The following is a 19,981-nucleotide window of genomic DNA, read 5'->3' as shown; positions in this document are numbered from 1 at the left end:
CTCAACAAGCTGGTCCCCAGAAAGACATGAGGTGATAATGCACATATGTCAAGTGTATTACGATATACACATACTGTGCTTTTTCAAATACATTTCTTGGACCAATAGTTGGTAATTTGCATAATCTTTGACATATTCAAAGTTATTTAAATATGAACCTGGAAGTGTTTCAAAGAATATGCCAAAGAATTGCTTTATAACGCAGTGTGAATTTGTGAATGAAGTTGTTCAAGTCAACAATAACAAAGGAGGTGGTGACAGTGAAGACACGGAAAAACTAAGCTATTTACAGCCTAAAACTTTAAGATGAAGTTTGCATGTCAACTTTGAGTCTGTGTCTGTCCAAAATCAGTTACTCACTTCTAAAGCACGTACATTTATTTTTGTATTCTCAGAATATTTCTGTTATTAATTGATGTCCTAATTATGGATATTGGAAGAAAGGAACAACATGGCTAAATGTAGAATAAACAAGAGCTACAGATGGAAACATGGCACAAGAATGCACTTAAATTTGATCCTTTGACATTTTAAAGTTATATCTTTTTGTATTTGCATAGTCAGCCGAAACCTTCTATAAAACAGGAACTGTGTTTCTGCCCCTTCATTTACTCGTGGGAAAGCAAACAGAGGAGACAAAGACCTAGACCGGGACTAAAACTGGTCTGGACTTTAATCACATCAGAAAGACTGAACTTCTAAAGTGCACTGAATGGGAAATGTTATAAAAATCAAGGTTTGGTTGTTTACTGAAATTAAATTCTGACTAATAAAACCTAAACAAACATGTTTGACAAATGGCGTTTTTAAATCAACAGAAAAAGTTTATTTAAAAAAATACAGATAATAAAGTCTCCATAGGAGCAATGCAACAGATTGGTCCCTTCTTTACAACTTTCCATTCTTCCACTTTTCATGTTAACATATTTCACAATTCAGAACTATTATGAGTTTTGTCCTTTTTGTTGTTAATGGAGGCAGCACATCTGAAGCTGAGGTTATCGGATGCAGAGTCAGGGGTATTTCCCATCCTAAACAAAAGTACAATGGAATGTTTAAAACTAAATATTCTAGTATTATTGTATTCTTATTTTACAGCAATTACTTCCTGTATGGACTGACCTGGTGGTGATCCTGGCCTTGTGATTTGCTGATCCATCTTCAGTGTCAATCCACGAAGCTCCTCTCAGCACAAACATCTTCTGAGATCCAGGAAATGTCGTTGAGGTCCACTCCCAGGTATTTCCCAACATATCATACAAACCTATAACGAAAAATGACATATTTCAATCCTAAAACTTAAGTGTTTTATAGTATAGCAACAAGGCATAACTGCATGTTCTGTAGCCTTTTATTCTACTACTGCTATATTTGAACCACTTTTAACAGGTGCAGATCACTACAGACCAGGAACACAAGAGCTTCAGCTTTAGAGATGCTATGCCTCAGTATAAAATTTCATCAAATTTTCTCTTGTCAGATATTCTATTCACCTAAAAGTGGGCTGCGTAGCGGGGAATAGTATGGCTTTAAAGCAGTGCTTCTCAAATAGTGGGGCGCGAGGCTCCGTCACGGGGGGCGCGTTTGACCTCGGGGAGCATGCTTTTTTATTTTTTTATTTAGATTTTTTTTTACTGTCTTAAGGGCCGTTCACACCAAACCGTCAAAAAACGCCTTGACGCCTCTATTTGGAGCCTTTGCATTTGAGTTTAGACGCCCCCGACGCGCATCTTTGACGCCGTGGACGAACGGGACAAAAATACTTGACGCGCGTCCGTTGCCCTGGAAACAAGAGCCCAGTCCCGCTCTTTTCCCGAAACAATGTCAGACCAGACTGAGACAGTGTTTTTATGACATAAAACATCAAAGGAGGAGATCGGGTCGACGACTGGGGCGTATATATATTTCTACTCCGCTAATGACACTGGATCAGTCCCGGTCTAGTCCTGGTCTAATACCGGTCTGGTCCTGGTCTAATCACGGTCTAGTCCCGGTCTGGTCCCGGTCTGATCCCGGTCTAGTCCCGGTCTAATCACGGTCTAGTCCCGGTCTAGTCCTTGTTTAGTCTCGGTCTAGTCTCGGTCTAGTCTCGGTCTAGTCCTGGTTTGGTCCTGGTCCGGTCCTGGTGTATTCCTCGCGATCGGCTCGGTGATTGTGGCGTATATATTTATGCTCCGCTCATGTTTGTGGTTCTCGTTCTGGTTCTCGGGTTTTTCTTCATGATAATAACGTCGCTGCGTCTCTGGATACTCGTCCCTGATTGATTGACGCGGCGCGTCTGACGCGAAAAGTTCAGCATTTTCAACTTCTTGACGCTGACGCCTTGGACGCGCGTCTTGGCCGCTGACGCCAAAACGCTGAAGACGCGCCGCGCTGACGCCAGATTCGCGCCGCGCTGACGCCGAAAACGCGCCGCAAAAACGCAGGACGCTCTAGTCACGCGTCCACATAGACTTTACATAGAAAGTGGACGCTTTGACGCTTTGGTCTGAACGGGCCTTTAGAATAAAGTGCAATTGCACTTCCACTACATTAGGGGGCAGTGGCGCTCTCATTGGCAGAGTGTGCGCAGGGAGCATTCGCTCGGTGGTGTAGGAGTTTTGTTTGCACTGAGCATGCGCGCTTTGCACACAGCACAGAGTTTGAGTATGAAGTGTAGACACGAAGTGTAGCAGACCCTCAAGTGACACCATGAAAAAATATTTAACATGGATGAGAAGACAGGCGGAGAGAGACGGAGATAAAGAGACAAACTAAACTCTCCCGAAAGCTAAGACGAGGAAATATGACGAAGCGTATGTAGCGCTTGGCTTCACTGTGACTACGGTGGGAGACGAGGAAAGACCGGTGTGCTTACTGTGTCTAAAAATGTTGGCAGCGGACAGCATGAAGCCCAATAAATTAAGGCGTCACTTAAATACATTACACCCCAATCACTCTGATAAGCCGCTTGAGATTTTTCAGCGAAAACGTGCCGAATATTGCCGACAATCATCCCGCTTTGTGACTGCTACTTCAGTAAATAATTGAGAAGCACTGCTTTAAAGCAACAATGTGCAACATTCTTAAGTTGGCAGGAGGTCCATGGATATAGAAAGCTAAAATCACTTTAGGTCATCATATATCAGCTCCCATTGGGCACTGAAGTTTTCTAATGTGGAAGTCAGTGGACTTTCTTTTATTAAGTTGTTTTAGGTGAATATTGGCAGTGTCCAAATTAAAACATAATAGCCATAAACGCAAGCAGAGTAGGTCTTCTTTATTTTTTTATAAAAGCATTTTTCTTAACTATGAGCAGTCACCTCTCCACTGACCTGTAACTTGGCCTGATGCCAGTATCTGCTAGTCTCTGGAAAAAGATAGGTTTAATGCCATACTGTGGAACATTCCAAGACAATAAGGTCTCCATGGAGACAGACAGCTGGCATAATCTTCACCAGAAAGGTTAGGCAGTGCACCTATAACTTTAACTGCACCTACACTAGTGTCCATCGTGTGACATCTAGGCTTGTCTACGTTGTTAATTACTGTAGTATCAAATCTTCGATCAATCACCATAGCTGTTTTGAGGAGGAAAAGCAGTCACAGGAGAGGCACCATGAAATCCATCTTCAGCAGTGTCATTGTCAGGAAAAGTTCCCTAAAACACAAACACTATCAGTATACATAACACTGAAACAATTGCTATTCTTTTTTTCAATTAAGTTTAAATAAAAGTAATAGTGCTTGAACTCATTAAAAAAACAGCAGTGTAGGATAAATCTGAGAGAGCCTATAACAATGGACTTTAGGTTCTCTACAAAATGAGGTCCATTACTGTGACTTTGCTTAAATCAGTGCAGCCACAGCCCACAGTGCAGGGGATCAGGGGCTTCAATACCACTACCTCATACATTACAAATATCAGTATTCCCATTACATTAAAAACATTGAGGGAAAATAGAAAATTTGCATTCTTTACTCAAAATGTGCACAAAACGGTGCCTATAAACAGGAAACTGAAACCCCCAATAATCCTAAATCCTTAAATATTCAATTCCTTCAATCACTAATAATAACTTTTAATAAAATATTGTTTAACTTTTAAGGGCCTGGTTCCACTGCATGCATCAGCGTTTACGCACGTAACCACAGCTGTGGCTCTGTATTTGTCAGTGGGAAAGCCAACTAAACTTGACTGGGAGCGTTTACCTTCTTGTATCAGGTCTACAGCTGAACAGGCTCATATTTACCTTCTGTACAGGCTGACCAGGGCAAACACAAGGATTTCAAAAGTACATTTTAAACCGCTAATAAACAGTCTTTCTGTACCTGGGCTCTTTCACACAAGACAGAACTGCCCCGGGAGCACATTGTGCTGATGGTAAACGCACAAATACAACAACAGATACATGCTCTCTGTGTATTTTGATGGGGGTATGCGCTACGCTCGTGTAGAGCGTCAAAAAATAGGATGGATACTGTTTTCTGAAATCTATGCGCGCAGAACATACTACTCCATGATGATAAGCCAATAATGCCACATTTGAAGCCACCCTCATTACTTTCAATGCATACTTAAAATTGTGCGTCAAAAAGTTGCAGTTTTTACGCTCGAGTAGGGCGAAATACACGTGCAGTGGGACCAGGCTCTAACATTTTTCAGCGACAGTGAACATTTACAGATCACTGTATTGTGATTTAACTCCAGCTCCTCTTTAACCTTTAAGTAAATAGTTATGGTTAGTGTTGTTAAGGAGTTAACACCTACACAGTAACAGTAGACACAGTTTGAGTGTGAGAGGTTTCGGGGCATAGTTTCACAATGGATGGCTGCAAAGTGCATTTAGTGTGGTGCATTTCTTATAGGAACCACAAACCTGTTGCTGACAATGTACAGAGTAACAGCAAATAGCAAGTATAGTGCTATCACGTCACAGAAAAAAACAAACCTGCCACAAGTTGGCCCTTTTGGCTTTAAACTTATTGCCCCACGGGTATGTTCGACCTGAGAAGAAACATAAAATAACTTTAGAAATATACAAAATTCTACATATTTTCAAGACACACAATAAAATGATGTATGAAGCTTTTCTGTTTTCTATTTTTAAGTATTTTTGTTTTGTTTATTTTTAACATGTGACCACAACATATAACACCAATTTTGTATTTTTAGAGCATGCCAAGCTTTATTCAGGATATTGGTAATAACATCAAACTACATTAACTGCACATGTGAGGATACCTTCAAGGCCGCCTCGTGCAGCCCACTCCCACTCCTCCTCTGAGGGCAGTCTCTTTCCTCTCCACTCACAGAAGGTCCGGGCATCGGTCCAGCTTACATGGACCACAGGGAAATCCATGCGCTCTTTGATCCCTGAAGCAGGACCTGCAGGCTGAAAGAATTAAACACATCCTTTAAGCATCATATCATTGGAAATATTATAACAATAAAGCACGTCTACATTACTTTAAATTTTCAATTATTCAAAACTGTGAATAATCTATTACAAATTTCTCTTTTAGATAAAATGAGACTGAATAATTAAAAAAGTTTAAAGTTACAATATCTTTGGTGGAACTTGCCTAAACGGTTAAGAAATTATAGTGTAAAATTCGAGGGGTTAAGAATTTTTTTATTTTTTTACAAAAACAGTCCTGCATAAACAGATTGCAATCTTGACCATATAAACCACTGTTGCTGTATTCTTTCTGTAATGTACTTTCCATAAATTGCTCATTATGCTTAAAAAGTGCACTAGAAAATCAATGCTAAATGTAGGCTCTACATCCTTATACCTCATCCAAAAATATGTAGCCTTACCTGTCTCCAGAATGCACGCCATACAGGCAACCACCAGGGTGCCGACTGCAAGAAACACACAAGAAAACAGATGGCCTCAAGTCCTAATATGGCAGTAAGATTATTATTATTATTGGCACCTTTATCCTTTCTGTGATTTTGTTCCTGGTCACCTCTGGCACAAAATCTTCAAACACAAAACTCCACCCTATAGTCTCTGCTTCAGTTTTGTACTTGTTTGCTCTCACAAACCCCCTTAAAATAATTCATAATAATTTTAACAGTTTTGCCACTGTATCAACATTATTAAACTGATACTGATTCAAATACCTGAAGTCTGCATTAGTTACAGGGTACTTGTCCATTAGAAAAGACTGGACTTTGACTTTTCTCACTGGGGACTCTCCATCTCTTCCATCAGATGCACTTGTCCCCATCAAAAACGTTCCTCCAGCGATTTTCACCATTCCATCTTCATCTGCAGTCACTACTTGAGTAAACAATTAAGCTAAAGAACCGAGCCAATGCATGATGTAAAAAGGTATTAAAGACTCTGTTAATGAACCTACCTGTTGTTGTGAGCAAATATACAGCGCAGCATATCCACATCATGAGCATTTTTTTTCCAAGTTTAAGTATACACAAGTATCACATGTCGTTTTAAGGATCTGCGCACATAAGAATTATTTGGGGAAGGAGCTAAACTTGATTAAAAATAATGACTAAGAGCTAAAGTGTGAGTCGCGATCTTGTTCACCCGTTAAAAGATTCCGGCTTGTACCGTTGCGTTGCCGAAGGTTCCGTAGTGTTAATTTTACAATAAATAGATCGTATCCCACATAAGATCAAAACTAGATAATACAATCTGTAGGACAGCAGGATTAATAAGTCAGTTAGTTATTAAAAAAAACATTAAAAATTTAAAATATTTTTACATGATAGCAGCAAAGTTTTCACCTTTTAAGACTTTGACTCTAACACCAGTTACGCAAATTAAAACATAGAAATATCAAGAAACATCAAAAAACAGTACCAAGAGCCAAGAAGACTTTAATGGGTAGAAACAAAACCGGTTCACATGGGTCAGTGCTTAAACAAAATCTCATAAATAAACTCACTGATTCAGATGAAGTTTTGATGAATCCATGAAAAACATTTATATTTGACAGAAGATGGTTACAACAATTCGTTCTTGAAACCGGAGCGGTTCAGAGAGTGGAAACCTAAGCCATCAGTTAACTCAGTAAGTACTGATACAGCTGTAGCTACTGTTCAATTTAACCTTTGAGTGAAGACATTCCCGCTCGCATGATCTCATCAACCAACAGAATGTTACTGGCAATGACCGTGCTGGAAAAAAAACAAAGCAGAGGTAATATAAATACATTTCAGTACAATTAATTTTATATAATTTTGTTACTTTAATTGATTGTTACCATGAATGAAGGAGCTGCTTCTTGACACTGTAGTTATCCCATACACCAGCCTCACCAGCCACCATGGGCTCACCTGCACAACAAGGTGCTCAAGATAAGCAAAATGATAAATGTATACAAAATAAATTCTTCAATGTGTGCTTGACAAGTAAGCCAACTCATAACAAGACTAGACCATTTCAGAAAAAAAGCCTTTCAAAAATGGCTGTACATTTAGAAAAGGCAAAGCTATGCAGAAAAGCACAACTGAAAATGTTACTTTGGATACAATGAGGGAGAAAAAACTTTTTTTTTTTTTAATATGGCAAAAAACTCAAACATGCTGTACAAATTTAACGCTTTGTAACAAGGCTGGATCGTGCATAATGACTATACTGCCCCCAAGTGTTGATAGTAAATTATGCACCTGTGCTGAGGTCTACTCCCACAAGCTGCCCAGACTCTTTGTACTCCATCTGCAGCTTTAGCAAAGTCTCCTGAGGGTCATAACCAGAGTTCTGAGCCAAAACCTGGAGAAGAGAAAATAAAAAAATATTAACAAATTGTACAGACTAATAATATGATAAAAACTCATGAAGAAAATAATAAGACTGTATCTTACTTTAGGGATGACAAGGAGAGCGTCTGCGAAGGCCTGAACTCCCAACTGAGCTCTGCCTTTGACACTGGGTTTATGCTTTACTAAAGCATCTGCAACAGCCACTTCAAATGCACCAGCCCCTGCGACTACACAGCCTACAAAGAGGGACCATACACCATTTTTAAAGATAAGGGGGTGAAGGGATTAATTTATAATTAAGATCATAATGTCATAATTGTTATAGCATTGCTGAAATCTGCCCTAAAATTATTTCTACAGCCCTCAGTATCATGTGCATAGTTCCTTTGTGCCAGTCAGCTGAATACATGAAGGAGAGACTGGGGCTCTCTTTATGCAGAGGAAATGACCAGAGTTGCTATAGCACAGATTCAGGACCAGAGAGGCTCATGGGAGCGTCTCTGGGTGTTCTCTGTGCAAAATACAAACTACACACATACACAAATATAAACCCCCACATGACACGTACCGTCTTCGATGGCGTTCTTGACAGCGCGGAGTCCATCCCTCACAGCGTCTTTGATCTGGGTCAGTGTGTGTTTGTTTGGCCCTTTGATCAACAGTGTCACCGACCGAGGGTTCCCACACTTCTCAATAAACGTGTACTTCTCCTCTCCCTGAAAAAAATAACACACAATTAACTTAAGTTAACAAAAATTCTTACCCTTTCAAAAAGTGACGAGGAAGGAGATCCTTACCAATGTGTGTTCATAAACAAGACCAGCGTTTCCCAAACACTCCGGAGTCAGGTCTTCCACAGAGTTCATGGCGATGCCACCACAGGCAAGAGTCAGTCTGGAAGGAGAAAAAAAAAAAACACTACCATTAGCACTACTAAGCTCCAATTTTGTACTCAAGAAATTGATGGTGCTTTTGAACAATCCTGAAGTATTCATGCAAATAAGAGATTTCTTGGTTTACAGGGTTAAAATTAACAAATAAAAATGTGTATGGCATATGTGTATCACAACTCAAACCAATAGTTGAATTACTGGTTGGACTCACCTTTCCATGTTCCTCCTCTTGGCCCTACGCAGAGCTACAATACCTTCTTTAGCCAGAGCGTCTAGAGAATATGGGTCAATACCCTGCAAATAAAATACACAAAATAAAGTATTTTATATCTATGAGCATAAACCTTACTGTATTTAGACATAAGGCTGGAATTTCCTATCCTGGTCTGCTGAATACATGTAGGAGAGATGGGACTCTCATAATGCAGAGGTACAGACCAGAGTTTCTGTAGCACAGATTTTTAGACCAGGGGTACCCACAGGAGCACCCTTGGGTGTTCACTGTGCAGTCAAGATTTGCAATTTCTTCTTCCCTCAGAATATAATGTGGTTTATTGATTTACAGAATGGCAGAACACTATATTTTATTGTGTTTTGTCCATGCTTGAAATAAGTTAATAATTGGTTGGAGGGGGTGAATGTTAATGTGATGTATTTGACAATTTACTGGTGCAATCTTAACACCAACCAAATAGTTTAGGAAATAATGGGCCAGATTAACAGTGTACAAATTGAATATTTGGTAAAAATAAATGTATTTTGACAGACCAAACATTATGCTCTCTTTTTTACTTTATTCATACCTTCTGGTTAATGACGACAAAGCCCTTCTCTCCATTGGGACACACTTTGTTTTTCAGAGCAATGATTTTCTGAACACGGTCTTCAATGAACTTCCTCTCAGCTGCCACCAGTTTCTCTCGCTCTCCGGCACTTTTGTAGAAAAAGCCAGAGTTCACCTCAGTCTTCTCGTATTCCAGAGACACGTTACAGGTCAGAATATAGGCATCCTCCACTCGCTTCTTCATGTCGGGATGTCGGGCGCCATGGTCCAAAACCAAACCTCTGATCAACCTGTGGGCAAAGACAAAGGTTACAAGATGATCTTTTAAATTAAAAACTTGATGATTAAAATTTTAAAAATAAATAATACATTTATTAAATAATATTTTATATTAATAATAAAAAATGTATTGTCTGAATGTGGGAACATTTTGAAATCGGGAAATGTTTACATACTGGTAAATCCAAATATGATGCTAAGCAGCAAATATTTTCAACATGAATAAATTGAGAAAGCTTAACAAAAGGTTTTTCATCGGACAAAAAAAAAAAAAAAAAAAAAAAAAAAAAAAAAATCGACTGATGTAAATCATGCTGCTAATTGAAAGCAGTATGTTGTATATGGGGCAGCAGGAGGACGGTCATGTTTTGTTTCATGATTTGTAAATGAATAACCACTAACTGTGTGTCGCAGTCAGTCTTATGCTTCATCTCCATGATCTCCACCATGTACAGGTCAGTGGGTTCATTGGGTCGAGCAATGGCCAGCACAGCATCTACTACAGCCTGCAAGAAAACGGACACTGTTAAACTTAATCATTTTCTCACATTGTGCCTTTTTCTAGTTAACAACTACAACAATAATAATGTTGTAGATTTACTAGTTGCATTTTGACGAATTACAGCTTTTTATTATTTTATCCTGGTCCGCTGAATACATGTAGGAGAGATGGGGCTCTCATAATGCAGAGGTACAGACCAGAATTTCTGTAGCACAGATATTTTAGACCAGGGGTACTCACAGGAGCACTCCTGGGTGTTCACTGTGCAACCCAGTTAATTCAACAAAAGCATCCATGTTTTATGGTGTTATTTCAGGCAACCAGAACGGCCAATGGCCAATTTTTTGTGATGATATGGATATAGGACTATAACTGCTTAGGGTTGTCAAAATCAAATATTAATCAATTCATTACCAAAGCTAGCATCAAAACTAGATACTCATTTTAGCAGTTATCTATACTAAAAGAAGCCACATTTATAGGACAAAAATGAAACTTTCCTGAATAGCTTTGGAATGATTTTGAGCAGTCTAAGAGCAATTAGAAGACCACATAAACTAGAAGACACCCATGGACCACTATGAAACATACCTGGATGACTGAGGGATTACACAGATATAAAACCATAGTAATATGAAAGAAAGTAATATTGTTTAGCTTTGAAAATCACATTCTATTGAAGAAGGGTGTTTTAATTATTGTTATGATATCAGGTTTGGTATTGTGTATCAAATATATTCCCTAGTATGAAAATAGAGTTTGAAATTTGACACACAGAATCAAACATAAATTTCAAAGGTTTTTTTTGCCTTTCAGTAAAAAGATTATGGTTGGTTCCTTCTACAAGCAGCCTTCAGTCGTACCTCAGTAAGGAGATCTGCCAGTTCTGCATGGACCTTGGTTCTGAGTGAAGTTCGCGCCACATTGATGAGTGTTTCTCGGTTCATATCCTGTGTCACTTTGACTTCCTCCAAAACAGCCAGAGCTTTCTCCTTCGCTGCTTCAAATCCTTCTGTGATAATTCTTGGATGTAAACCCTACAACAGTAGTCCAATCTAGCATTAATTAAGATCGAACAACCAGTACATAATGACAGCTCAATTATCAAATTATTTCACCTCAGAAATGTACAGATCAGCTTGTTTCAGGAGCTCTCCAATGATAAGAACATTTGATGTTGTACCATCTCCTGTAATGTCATCCTGTGCAGTCGCTACTTTGGCGATGAGAGATGCTGTTGGGTGCTGAATTTGCTGCAAGAGAAAATATTAAAAAAGTTAGGCACCCATAAGCAGAACATAATCATAAAGATAGTATTTCAAAAAATATCATGTTATAAAGTATATTTTAAATTGAGCAAGATTTACCATTTCATGTAACAGGACATTGCCATCTTTGGTGAGCTTGATGTCTCCAGCTCCAGACACCAGCCTATGCACAAGACAAGATCAAACCTAATGTAATCAAAGACTAAAAGAGTAGCACGCAGTGATATTGAAATCTGAAGTGATACTAATAGAACTCATATGCGCTCAATTGTCAGGTTAGAAGATGCCGTTGTCATAAAAAGGACAAGTTGTGCTGTATGCATCACTTGGCTGAACTTCCTCAAAGAAAATCTAATCATCATCAGCATCAACCCTATACAGACATTTGATACAGAGTGACAATGCAAATCCATTTGTATGTTTGCTGCTACAACTACACTCTGTTTTGCACAATATTTGGTGATGCTGGATGACAGGAGCGCAGTAGCGGTGATTATGACGATGACTGGGCAGGGCAGCATGATAAACCTCTATTTTTATATCTTAAGCAGAGACCGTAGTTTTGTAAGGTTTGGGGGATACATTTTGTTCTTGACTTTGAGTGTCAAGAAAAACAGATCACAGTTACAGTTATCCGCTTTGGGAAAACAACCACGCTGTGCAAGAAGCCGGGGTCTGAAGCTAACATTAGCCCATTAGCCTTGGTTAGCCTGTTAGCTTAGCGACGCGTGCTGCACAAAGACGCACTCACATTTTCATGGTCCCCTTCGGTCCCAGATTACTCCTCAGCACGTCTTGGAGCCCCCGAGCCGCGCTGATGTTGACCGCCAGAGCGGCCTGGGCTCTCGCAACCTCCGCTTTTGGGTTTAAGGCTTTCACCGCAGCCATGGCTCTACCAGCGGAGTGAAATAAAAAGTAACGCCGGTAAGGAGTGTCTGCCGCTCGGCTCAGAGGCTAAAGGGAAGAGGGGTAGTTTCCAGAAGCCTCCAACACGTGGTCTCAGGCTGCGTTTAAGGAGCCTCAGATAGAGTTGGAATTCAGAGTGATTCTATTTACGAGCAACACATATATAATACATAGAGGTATTAATTGTTATGTTAAAATGTCCAAATAGAGGATTCAATTCACAATTCTGTACATCGATCAATGAGCTCATAATAGATATGAAGTCCACTATCTAATTATGTATATATATATATATATATATATATATATATATATATATATATATATATATATATATATATATATATATGTATATATATAAGGGGTTATGCTTTTTGGTTATGCTTTTTATTAAGTTCCTTAAATTCTCATATGGAAATGAGCAATTAAATTGTGTGCAGGTGATTATTTTCCAGCATAGATTACTCACTTTGATAGTGCGTTTATAACATTTTTTGTACATTTTATAATAGGTTGATGAAACTGGATGAAAAGTCTTTCTTTCCCAACTGAAGGCATCACCAAGACAATTGTCTGATTATGTAAGAAAAAACACGGGAATCAGCCACAGCCTTCTTTTGATGGAAGCAGGGCAGACAGTAGTAAATAGTAAAAAAACAGGATATTTACATTAAAGAAGAAATGCAAATTCTAAAAGTAATAGCACAGCCACCTTCACTTAGTATAGCTGAAATGTGCACAGTTCAGGTCAAGTTTTTTTGTTTTTTTGATTTCTTAATGTTAAAGCTATTTGACAATGTCTCCTCTATATCTACATATCAGTTCTCCTTAATATACTTTTAGCCATTATTTTTTTTCTTTTTCTGCATACATGTCAAAAATTATGTTAACATAAAGACTGCAGCAACCACCAGTTTCTCCCACCATGTCATGTACTTTATTGTTAGATTTTTAAGTTAGGCAAACATTTCAAATATAGCCTTAAAATCTGACAGTAACAATGGCTTGCTTGCCCATAGGGAGCCAACTACTTGATTAGGTACTGTGATCATCTGAAAAACATAATTCCATTTACAACACTCAGTTGGCATTAACTGAATCCATGTCAAAGTTCAGACTGTGTACAGCAGTAACTGATACATATGCAGTTTTGGTTAAATAGGAGTCCTCAATTAAAAGCAACCAAGAAAATGCCAGAGATGCTAGAAAACTGAGTAATATTTAAGAATTTGAGAGAATAAATAAGACAATGTTTACACTTTATACTAAAACAAAGCTTATTTGTGTTCACTTGTGCGTTTAACAATATTTCAACCATCAAACCTAATTACACAGCAAGTTAATTGAATTACTTCAGCATCCAGCAGTTGCCCACTAGGTGGGTATATTTTGGACAAATACATATAATTTACAATCATTTTGAGATGTTGTGACTTGTAAACAGGCTCCTCTCAAATATACAGACCAAACAGTCTAAAAAACTTTGACACAAAATATCCAAATGATTGAATTTATACCATTTGAAGATGGTGTATAGTGGTAAAAGTTAATGGTACAGAGAACTAGTGCAAACAAGTTAAAATTCACATACATTGTTGTTACAAAATTAAGACATTTTACCCTTGATTAATTTTCTGTAATTTAATTTCTAAAATATTATTCGAGGAGCTTGAAATTTGACCATTAAAGTAGCAATAGCAAAGAAGAAGCATGCCAGTATTGTTTACATACAACATTTCAGTGACACAATGTCAGTGATCTTTGTGACAGGTATGTTTTTGTAATGTTATTCTTAACACTTATGTTTTGAGCTAGGCCCTACAAAGAAAAAAAAACAAAAAGAAAGAAAAGCAGATAGAAACCCTGCATGCCATGCCGCTTTTTCACTGGCACTGTGCACTGCAATGGTTTGTTAAAATCTTGACAGGCCTGATTGTTGTACAGCATCCAAATAAGCCACAGTTACTTTAAAGGTGACGTCTTCATAGGAATCATTATTCTAGACTCCATGTGCTGGATCAGAGGGACTGTGGAGAGAAGGGTGCAAAGAGAAGTTAGTAACGACTTGTATAAACAGGACATAAAGAGAACGGCTGCCATTTTAAAGAGTCAGGTTACAGTGACCTACTTATTTCTAGTATGTATACCTACTACTGATTTCATTTTGAAATCATACTAGCTTGAAAAGTATTATTACAACATAAAAAGGGGTTCCCAGTGATAAATTCAACGAAAAAGTAACACACACACACACAAATGTTACAATGTGAATAATTATTTTAAAGAGGGCAGTACCTGTGTAATAGACCACCTCATCCCAACCCTCTCGCTGCCAGGCTGCATTTCTGATGTTTTCTCTTGATTGCAAATCTTTATATGCTGTAATTCGAAATTGAACATGTTTTAAATTGACTAAAATAGGCATTAAACAGTTACTGAAAGATCTGTTCAGTTAAGTACTTACCCCACAAGTGATGCACTTGATACAGACTACCAATCTGCGAAAAAAAGCCTCCCACTGCCTCTTGGTTTTGTTGACGAATGTCAATGGCACGAGCCCTAGAAAGTACAAGGAAGTTATATTAAAAATCAAAATTAAAAAAAGATTAATATTCAATTATTGATAATTAATATGACTGTAAATTACACTCAATTACTTCCCTCAACTTCAAATAAGTGTTAGGAATTGAATTTGTTATCACCAGGACAATTTACACAAAATTAAACATTAAAAAGTACTGAATACACCAATTATAATTAATGAGCAAACATATTCAGACATGCATGAACTAAATTGCTATAAAATACCGTTGAGTCACATTAAACTCTGCACAATCTGTAAAACCAATAAAATAATGGTCAAGGACATCTACTTGTGCAAACACAACTCTATGAGCCGACAAAACACAAAAGAAATTAAAAGAAATTATAAAGAATGTAAACTTACCAATAGTTTCCCCACTCAATCATGGTCCCTGGCTGAAAAAAACAGTACACACTCAGATGAAGTTATTTTAATAAGTAAACACACATGAATAGCACAACATTACCCTAAGCTGATAAGACCGGAGCTCGTAGATGTTGGGTCCGGGGCGAGGAGTGGGTTCATTCCAAAAACTGAACTCAAGAAGCAGCTGATTCCTACGGGACAGCAGCATCTTTCCTCGCTCTGATCTGTACTTAATAAAATCCTGTAAAAAATAACAATAGTGGTAGGTACCAAATTGTGTCATAGCAGTAAAACCTTTTGCCTACTACTACTGTTTAGCAAACACTTCAGTTACTAATTATTTTTGGGTGGTAGGTTTATTTTGCCAAATGGGGGTACTTATTATTGTGGGTCTAATCTGGACCACCCGTTACCTTATTCTGTCTGAGTTTGTTCATGACTTCGGTGAGAGCTGGGTATCCTCCCCGATATCTCCACAGGTGAACTGGAATAGAAGCAGCAGAAGATCCAATATGCAATAATGCAGCCCCCTTATGAAGACACTTCTCCATTACTGATAGTTTATTGAATTTAATGATATACTCTGTAATATAGCAGCAGGGAGCCAGTACATTTGAGTGGACATCTTTGGTTTGTATAGAGTATGCCATATTTATAAAGATCTAACAATGCATTTAATAATAAACCTTATATACAGATTTTCTTTTATTTTTAGTTTTTTTAAGTAGCTATATGGACTGACAATTGGTACCAGTATATGGATTTGTATTCTTACAGTGTTTTTGAGCTGTAAGGAGGCTAATCTTATAATACCCTGCACAAACAGTTGACATATTTGTTTGTGGGTCTCATACCTGCCTGATCCTGCTCCCCGTACCATGTGTTCCATGTCCCCACCAGCTCACAGGGATACTCAGGGTTAGAGTGGATTGAAGGCAGCACTTCTTCACTAAAGAGAAATAACGTTCTTACATTAAAGCATATACATAAACGCTTAACACAAGTAAATTACAAGATCCTTACCAAAGCTCATTGTAATCATCAAGGCACTCTGGCTTGACATTGTGAACTAGATGACAAAAGACAACAAATTCAGTTAAAATGGATTAAATTAGATTACAAGTTTGTGTGTTGTTAATATAATTCACAAGTACTAAATCTGAACAGTAGTAGTTTTAATAATGTTGACATTAGCTTAAGTCAGTCACAAATTCCATTGCCATTTTGGAAGAAAAATCAAGATACCATATGGCTACATACACTGTATTTTGTATAAGTTGTTGTCTTCCTTCTTGGAGAGCAGTTGGGCGTGAGCATCTTTCCTAGGGTCAACCTTTCTCACAAACAGAGACTTGAACCAACTGTCAGGGGAACCAGAGATGCCCCTGAAAGACACAAAAAGGGGTATTTGAGTACCTCTGCATTTAGATCATGAGACACCTTTACTTTCACTATTAAACGAAACTTTTTTCCTTCCATAAACAACAATACCTTAGGTTTGGTCTCAACTAAGAGTAAGATGCAATAGGCTGAACAATAAACAGTATTTTCTACGAGGTGATTGGGCAGCCTTCTCTCATGTGATGGACACGTGTGCTATTTTTAAAGCATGAAGAGTAGAGTAACGCTACTTGTTGCGCGACGCTTAACTAAGGTGTTCTGGGAAAAGATGTAATGAAGTGGATAAGAATCAAAACAAAGATGAGTCCCGGCAATAAAATAATGAAAATCTCAAACAAATTTAAATGTTAAAGTTGACAAATAAACGTTATAGCAAATACACTGACAGATCAAATCCAATCCTGCTGATCAGTGTTTCGGGACATTTTGACCTTCAACTTTACATAGAGTTGTGGAGCTGTTTACAACGCCACAACTAGGTGGGCATTCACACACAAACTACACACAGCTCACTGCACTTTTATTCTATGCACTTCAAGGTTGAATAATCCAGGATAGCAAACGCAGTGTTTCGAAACTGTCAATATATATATATAAATATACACACATTTCCGTGGCTAATGTTAGCATCATATTACACTGTACAAACGTCGGGTCGCATCGTACGTAACTTTAGCGTTAGCCTAGCCACATAGCATACTGTACTGTTGTCATTGATGCTGTACGTAGAAAATACAAGTTTAATCTTCTATTTACATCTGGAGTGCGGTCAGTCAGTACACAAGGCATTACCTTGTAACTGTAATGATTTGTCCGTTCGCCACAAACGCATTTCTTGTGCATTTCAGGCTGCTGCCGACTCTCTGAAGGACTCTGGTCGCCATCTTTACCCGACAGCGGCTCTGTCAGAACTGCTCTGAGCGACAGGAGCGCTGTGGTCCCACTCCTGCAGCCACATCTATTACTACATGTTTCATTACTTCATGCTTGATACAGTTTGTCTTTCTCATATGGGTATTTCTTCTTGGAAAATGTAATGCTCTGTAACAGGAAAACTATTATTTCAGACTAGCAAAACAACCTCCCAAAAATGTGAATTATATCAATGCGAAGTATACCCTTATATCAATGCATTGTATACCCCTTTCATATATTGTTGAAGTGACTTGTTTTGTATTGCTCGAGTTATTAGGATATGTAGGTCTATACATACCTATCAATTACACATTAAAGAACAGGAACACAGAAAAACTGTTTTGAGAATGTTTTTAATACCCACTTTGTCTATTCATTCAAAACAATTATAGATAGTTCAACAACCAAAAAGGGTCAGATAATTCCAACTTGAAATAGTGCCGTTCTTTATCATGTTTGTGATGTTGTTAAAGCTTCAGTTCCACTGGAGGTGGAAGAAATGTTCAGTTCCTTCAGTTTGTCTGATAATGTTGTGTCACCCAAGAGACTTTCTGTAGGTTCTGACAGAGGCTCCACAAACTCTGCTCCTGCCACTCGTTTGCCTGTCAAAGGATCCACTACCCTGCCCACTTTGTACACAATCTCCGCCAGTTCATGTTTCACATGTTTAGACCTGGGTTCAGGAAGAGCCTTGAGGAGTACGATATCTCCCACAGTGCACTGCTGCAGGGCATCATGCGCAAAGTAGGTCTTCCTCTTGTTGAAGTACTGCAATCAAACAATTGAATTATTTTGCTGAATAGATTTTATTTCAAGTAAAAGGAATGGCACTGACAGTACACTTTTAAGTTATATATAGCTTTTTGCTTTGCTTTTCCTTTAGTGAGTTTATTTTGCTAATGACATCCAAGCATGTCAATCTTTGTTTTAGTTAGTTGAGTGAAAGCATGTACCTTGAGCAGGTAAGGGTCCAACGACAGTCTGGTGACTCGAACCTTAGCAGTCTTTATCATTTTGGTCCCTATAACTCTCCCAATGATCCATGTGGCTTGAACGGCAGATCTTTTCACAGACATTTTCAAAGATTCACATACAAGTTTCTTACAGTAGCAGCTGAAATTTAAACAAAAGCATTTATCAATAAGCACTCACAGATAGAAATTGCATTCAATATTTGCATTACGAAAGTGTCACAATATCTGTTATAAGCAAGTTCTAACTATAACTGATAAAAAGAATATACCGAATATAGTTAGCATCATGACGGCTAACGCTATCTTTTTGCTTCTTACCTTAGAAACACCACATAAAAAGATAACTGTTTGTAGCACTGGTAAGGATTAAACTAGACACATGATCAGCACAAATAACTACTGAATTAACGTACAGAAATAAATACGAGAAGGTCAAACGCGAGCCGCATCCTCCATGCTGCTCAAGAGGACATATTTTGATGACGTACGTACGGCAAAGGACGAACGACAAATTTAATAAGAAAAAGGAAAGGGGGATAGCGAAAGAGCTATGAAATGTTTCACAAAGGTATTGCCCACAAACTAAAGAACAAGAAAATAAATTATAAGACACACATTTATGTAGTTTAATATGTTTTTTATTACATTTTTTCTCACTATTTTTCAACCCTTGTAATCTAGGTTATGAGATAATAACTTGGTTATTCTAAATCAACGCTTTCCTTAGATGTGAATAATTGAAATACATGAATTGATATTTTTCTTATACATTATTTGTACACCGAGGCACCTTAATAAAAAAAAAAAAAAAAACAGTTGACATATTTGTTTGTGTGTCTCATACCTGCCTGATTCTGTTCCCTGTGCTATGTCCTCACCAGCTCATAAGGACAAAATTGCACCAAAATTACACACTCCAATAACACTTAAATTGGGTTAAATAAAAAAGGGTGTGATCAAATTTTGTTTGTGTGTGTTTGTTTTTGTTTCTTTCTTTGTTTGTGTTCATCCTTGCTTGATAATTATTATACATCCGTCATCACCTCTGTTTACAATAAATGAAATTTACAGATTAATTCATTATGTGTGCATTCAAACAGTGGTAGCCCAGAGCAGACCCTCGCTGTTGATCTCCACCACAGTTGGACCAATCTGGACTTAATCAGGACCATGCTGAAGTAAAGCTCAGATCGGGGCTTGTGTTTTCCATTTAAGGCAGTGCAAGGCTGGTACTCTTCTGCCAAAATTACATTGGCCAGCCTTAGCTTGTTTCATACAAAAACACTGAGACAATTCACAAAGTCCCAATTGTTTAGTACATTGCTTGCTCAAAATAGTTACACAAAAGTAATCAATTATGTAAAATCAAAGATGCAATGATGGTTTCCAACT

At 38.0% G+C, this 19,981-nt stretch overlaps 4 protein-coding genes and 2 non-coding genes across 9 annotated transcripts; all 6 read right to left on the bottom strand.

Annotated features, from left to right (window-relative positions):
* Window positions 1–803: 803 nt before the first annotated feature.
* Window positions 804–6,644, bottom strand: sumf2 (sulfatase modifying factor 2). 2 transcript variants are annotated; one of them, XM_020923092.2, is made up of 9 exons: window positions 6,352–6,644; window positions 6,113–6,272; window positions 5,923–6,037; window positions 5,804–5,848; window positions 5,225–5,375; window positions 4,932–4,987; window positions 3,556–3,640; window positions 1,123–1,264; window positions 804–1,031 (listed from the first exon to the last, which is right to left on the bottom strand). In XM_020923092.2, the coding sequence occupies exons 1-9, from the start codon at window positions 6,398–6,400 to the stop codon at window positions 929–931; spliced, it is 906 nt and encodes a 301-aa protein (XP_020778751.2). In that variant the 5' UTR covers window positions 6,401–6,644; the 3' UTR covers window positions 804–928. The 2 variants fall into 2 exon arrangements, with proteins under 2 accessions (XP_020778751.2, XP_020778752.2); XM_020923093.2 differs by having other exon boundaries at window positions 6,113–6,269; window positions 6,352–6,630.
* Window positions 6,645–6,815: 171 nt separating this feature from the next.
* On the bottom strand, window positions 6,816–12,415 carry cct6a (chaperonin containing TCP1, subunit 6A (zeta 1)). Its single transcript, XM_020922871.2, has 13 exons — window positions 12,195–12,415; window positions 11,543–11,606; window positions 11,294–11,428; window positions 11,039–11,212; window positions 10,076–10,179; window positions 9,414–9,684; window positions 8,822–8,904; window positions 8,515–8,611; window positions 8,286–8,433; window positions 7,820–7,953; window positions 7,625–7,727; window positions 7,219–7,291; window positions 6,816–7,132 (listed from the first exon to the last, which is right to left on the bottom strand). Exons 1-13 carry the CDS (start codon window positions 12,329–12,331, stop codon window positions 7,060–7,062), a joined length of 1,596 nt encoding a protein of 531 aa, XP_020778530.1. The 5' UTR covers window positions 12,332–12,415; the 3' UTR covers window positions 6,816–7,059.
* Window positions 8,102–8,236, bottom strand: LOC129407568 (small nucleolar RNA SNORA22). The gene has a single exon (XR_008631611.1). It is a non-coding gene; the product is annotated as a small nucleolar RNA SNORA22 (small nucleolar RNA).
* Window positions 10,309–10,444, bottom strand: LOC129407569 (small nucleolar RNA SNORA22). Its single transcript, XR_008631612.1, has one exon. It is a non-coding gene; the product is annotated as a small nucleolar RNA SNORA22 (small nucleolar RNA).
* Window positions 12,416–13,263: 848 nt separating the features above from the next.
* LOC110158409 (protein NipSnap homolog 2) lies at window positions 13,264–17,650 on the bottom strand. 2 transcript variants are annotated; one of them, XM_020922887.2, is made up of 10 exons: window positions 17,493–17,650; window positions 16,560–16,684; window positions 16,323–16,368; window positions 16,154–16,248; window positions 15,713–15,783; window positions 15,400–15,540; window positions 15,297–15,328; window positions 14,814–14,908; window positions 14,645–14,728; window positions 13,264–14,376 (listed from the first exon to the last, which is right to left on the bottom strand). In XM_020922887.2, exons 1-10 carry the CDS (start codon window positions 17,582–17,584, stop codon window positions 14,312–14,314), a joined length of 846 nt encoding a protein of 281 aa, XP_020778546.1. In that variant the 5' UTR covers window positions 17,585–17,650; the 3' UTR covers window positions 13,264–14,311. The 2 variants fall into 2 exon arrangements, with proteins under 2 accessions (XP_020778546.1, XP_055004727.1); XM_055148752.1 differs by having other exon boundaries at window positions 17,457–17,596.
* A 302-nt stretch (window positions 17,651–17,952) lies between these two features.
* On the bottom strand, window positions 17,953–19,078 carry mrps17 (mitochondrial ribosomal protein S17). Of its 2 annotated transcripts, none has more exons than XM_020923135.2 (3): window positions 19,003–19,078; window positions 18,569–18,728; window positions 17,953–18,383 (listed from the first exon to the last, which is right to left on the bottom strand). In XM_020923135.2, exons 2-3 carry the CDS (start codon window positions 18,689–18,691, stop codon window positions 18,066–18,068), a joined length of 441 nt encoding a protein of 146 aa, XP_020778794.1. In that variant the 5' UTR covers window positions 18,692–18,728; window positions 19,003–19,078; the 3' UTR covers window positions 17,953–18,065. The 2 variants fall into 2 exon arrangements, with proteins under 2 accessions (XP_020778794.1, XP_020778793.1); XM_020923134.2 differs by having other exon boundaries at window positions 18,908–19,069.
* Between the last annotated feature and the right edge of the window lie 903 nt (window positions 19,079–19,981).

This window comes from Boleophthalmus pectinirostris, unplaced genomic scaffold, assembly GCF_026225935.1.
Source record: "Boleophthalmus pectinirostris isolate CB_2022bp ecotype Guang Dong unplaced genomic scaffold, ASM2622593v1 HiC_scaffold_12, whole genome shotgun sequence".
Lineage (NCBI taxonomy): Eukaryota > Metazoa > Chordata > Actinopteri > Gobiiformes > Gobiidae > Boleophthalmus > Boleophthalmus pectinirostris.
Note: the sequence above shows the minus strand (reverse complement) of the source record. Positions and strands in the feature narration are given on the sequence as shown.

Excerpts from the sequence above, each read along its gene's own strand:
- sumf2 (XM_020923092.2), bottom strand. The coding sequence starts at position 6,400 with ATGCTCATGATGTGGATATGCTGCGCTGTATATTTGCTCACAACAACA. Across the intron at positions 6,038-6,112 it reads GTAACTAATGCAGACTTCAG|GGGGTTTGTGAGAGCAAACA; the intron begins GTATTTGAATCA and ends AATTATTTTAAG. Across the intron at positions 3,641-4,931 it reads AAAGGGCCAACTTGTGGCAG|GGAACTTTTCCTGACAATGA; the intron begins GTTTGTTTTTTT and ends TTTGTGTTTTAG.
- cct6a (XM_020922871.2), bottom strand. The coding sequence starts at position 12,331 with ATGGCTGCGGTGAAAGCCTTAAACCCAAAAGCGGAGGTTGCGAGAGCC. Across the intron at positions 10,180-11,038 it reads TGGCAGATCTCCTTACTGAG|GCTGTAGTAGATGCTGTGCT; the intron begins GTACGACTGAAG and ends GTTTTCTTGCAG. Across the intron at positions 7,954-8,285 it reads CAAGAACGCCATCGAAGACG|GCTGTGTAGTCGCAGGGGCT; the intron begins GTACGTGTCATG and ends CCCTCTTTGTAG.
- LOC110158409 (XM_020922887.2), bottom strand. The coding sequence starts at position 17,584 with ATGGCGACCAGAGTCCTTCAGAGAGTCGGCAGCAGCCTGAAATGCACA. Across the intron at positions 15,329-15,399 it reads TCCGGTCTTATCAGCTTAGG|CCAGGGACCATGATTGAGTG; the intron begins GTAATGTTGTGC and ends TGTTTTTTTCAG. Across the intron at positions 14,729-14,813 it reads TCAAGTGCATCACTTGTGGG|CATATAAAGATTTGCAATCA; the intron begins GTAAGTACTTAA and ends TTCGAATTACAG.
- mrps17 (XM_020923135.2), bottom strand. The coding sequence starts at position 18,691 with ATGTCTGTGAAAAGATCTGCCGTTCAAGCCACATGGATCATTGGGAGA. Across the intron at positions 18,384-18,568 it reads TGGACCCTTACCTGCTCAAG|TACTTCAACAAGAGGAAGAC; the intron begins GTACATGCTTTC and ends GTTTGATTGCAG.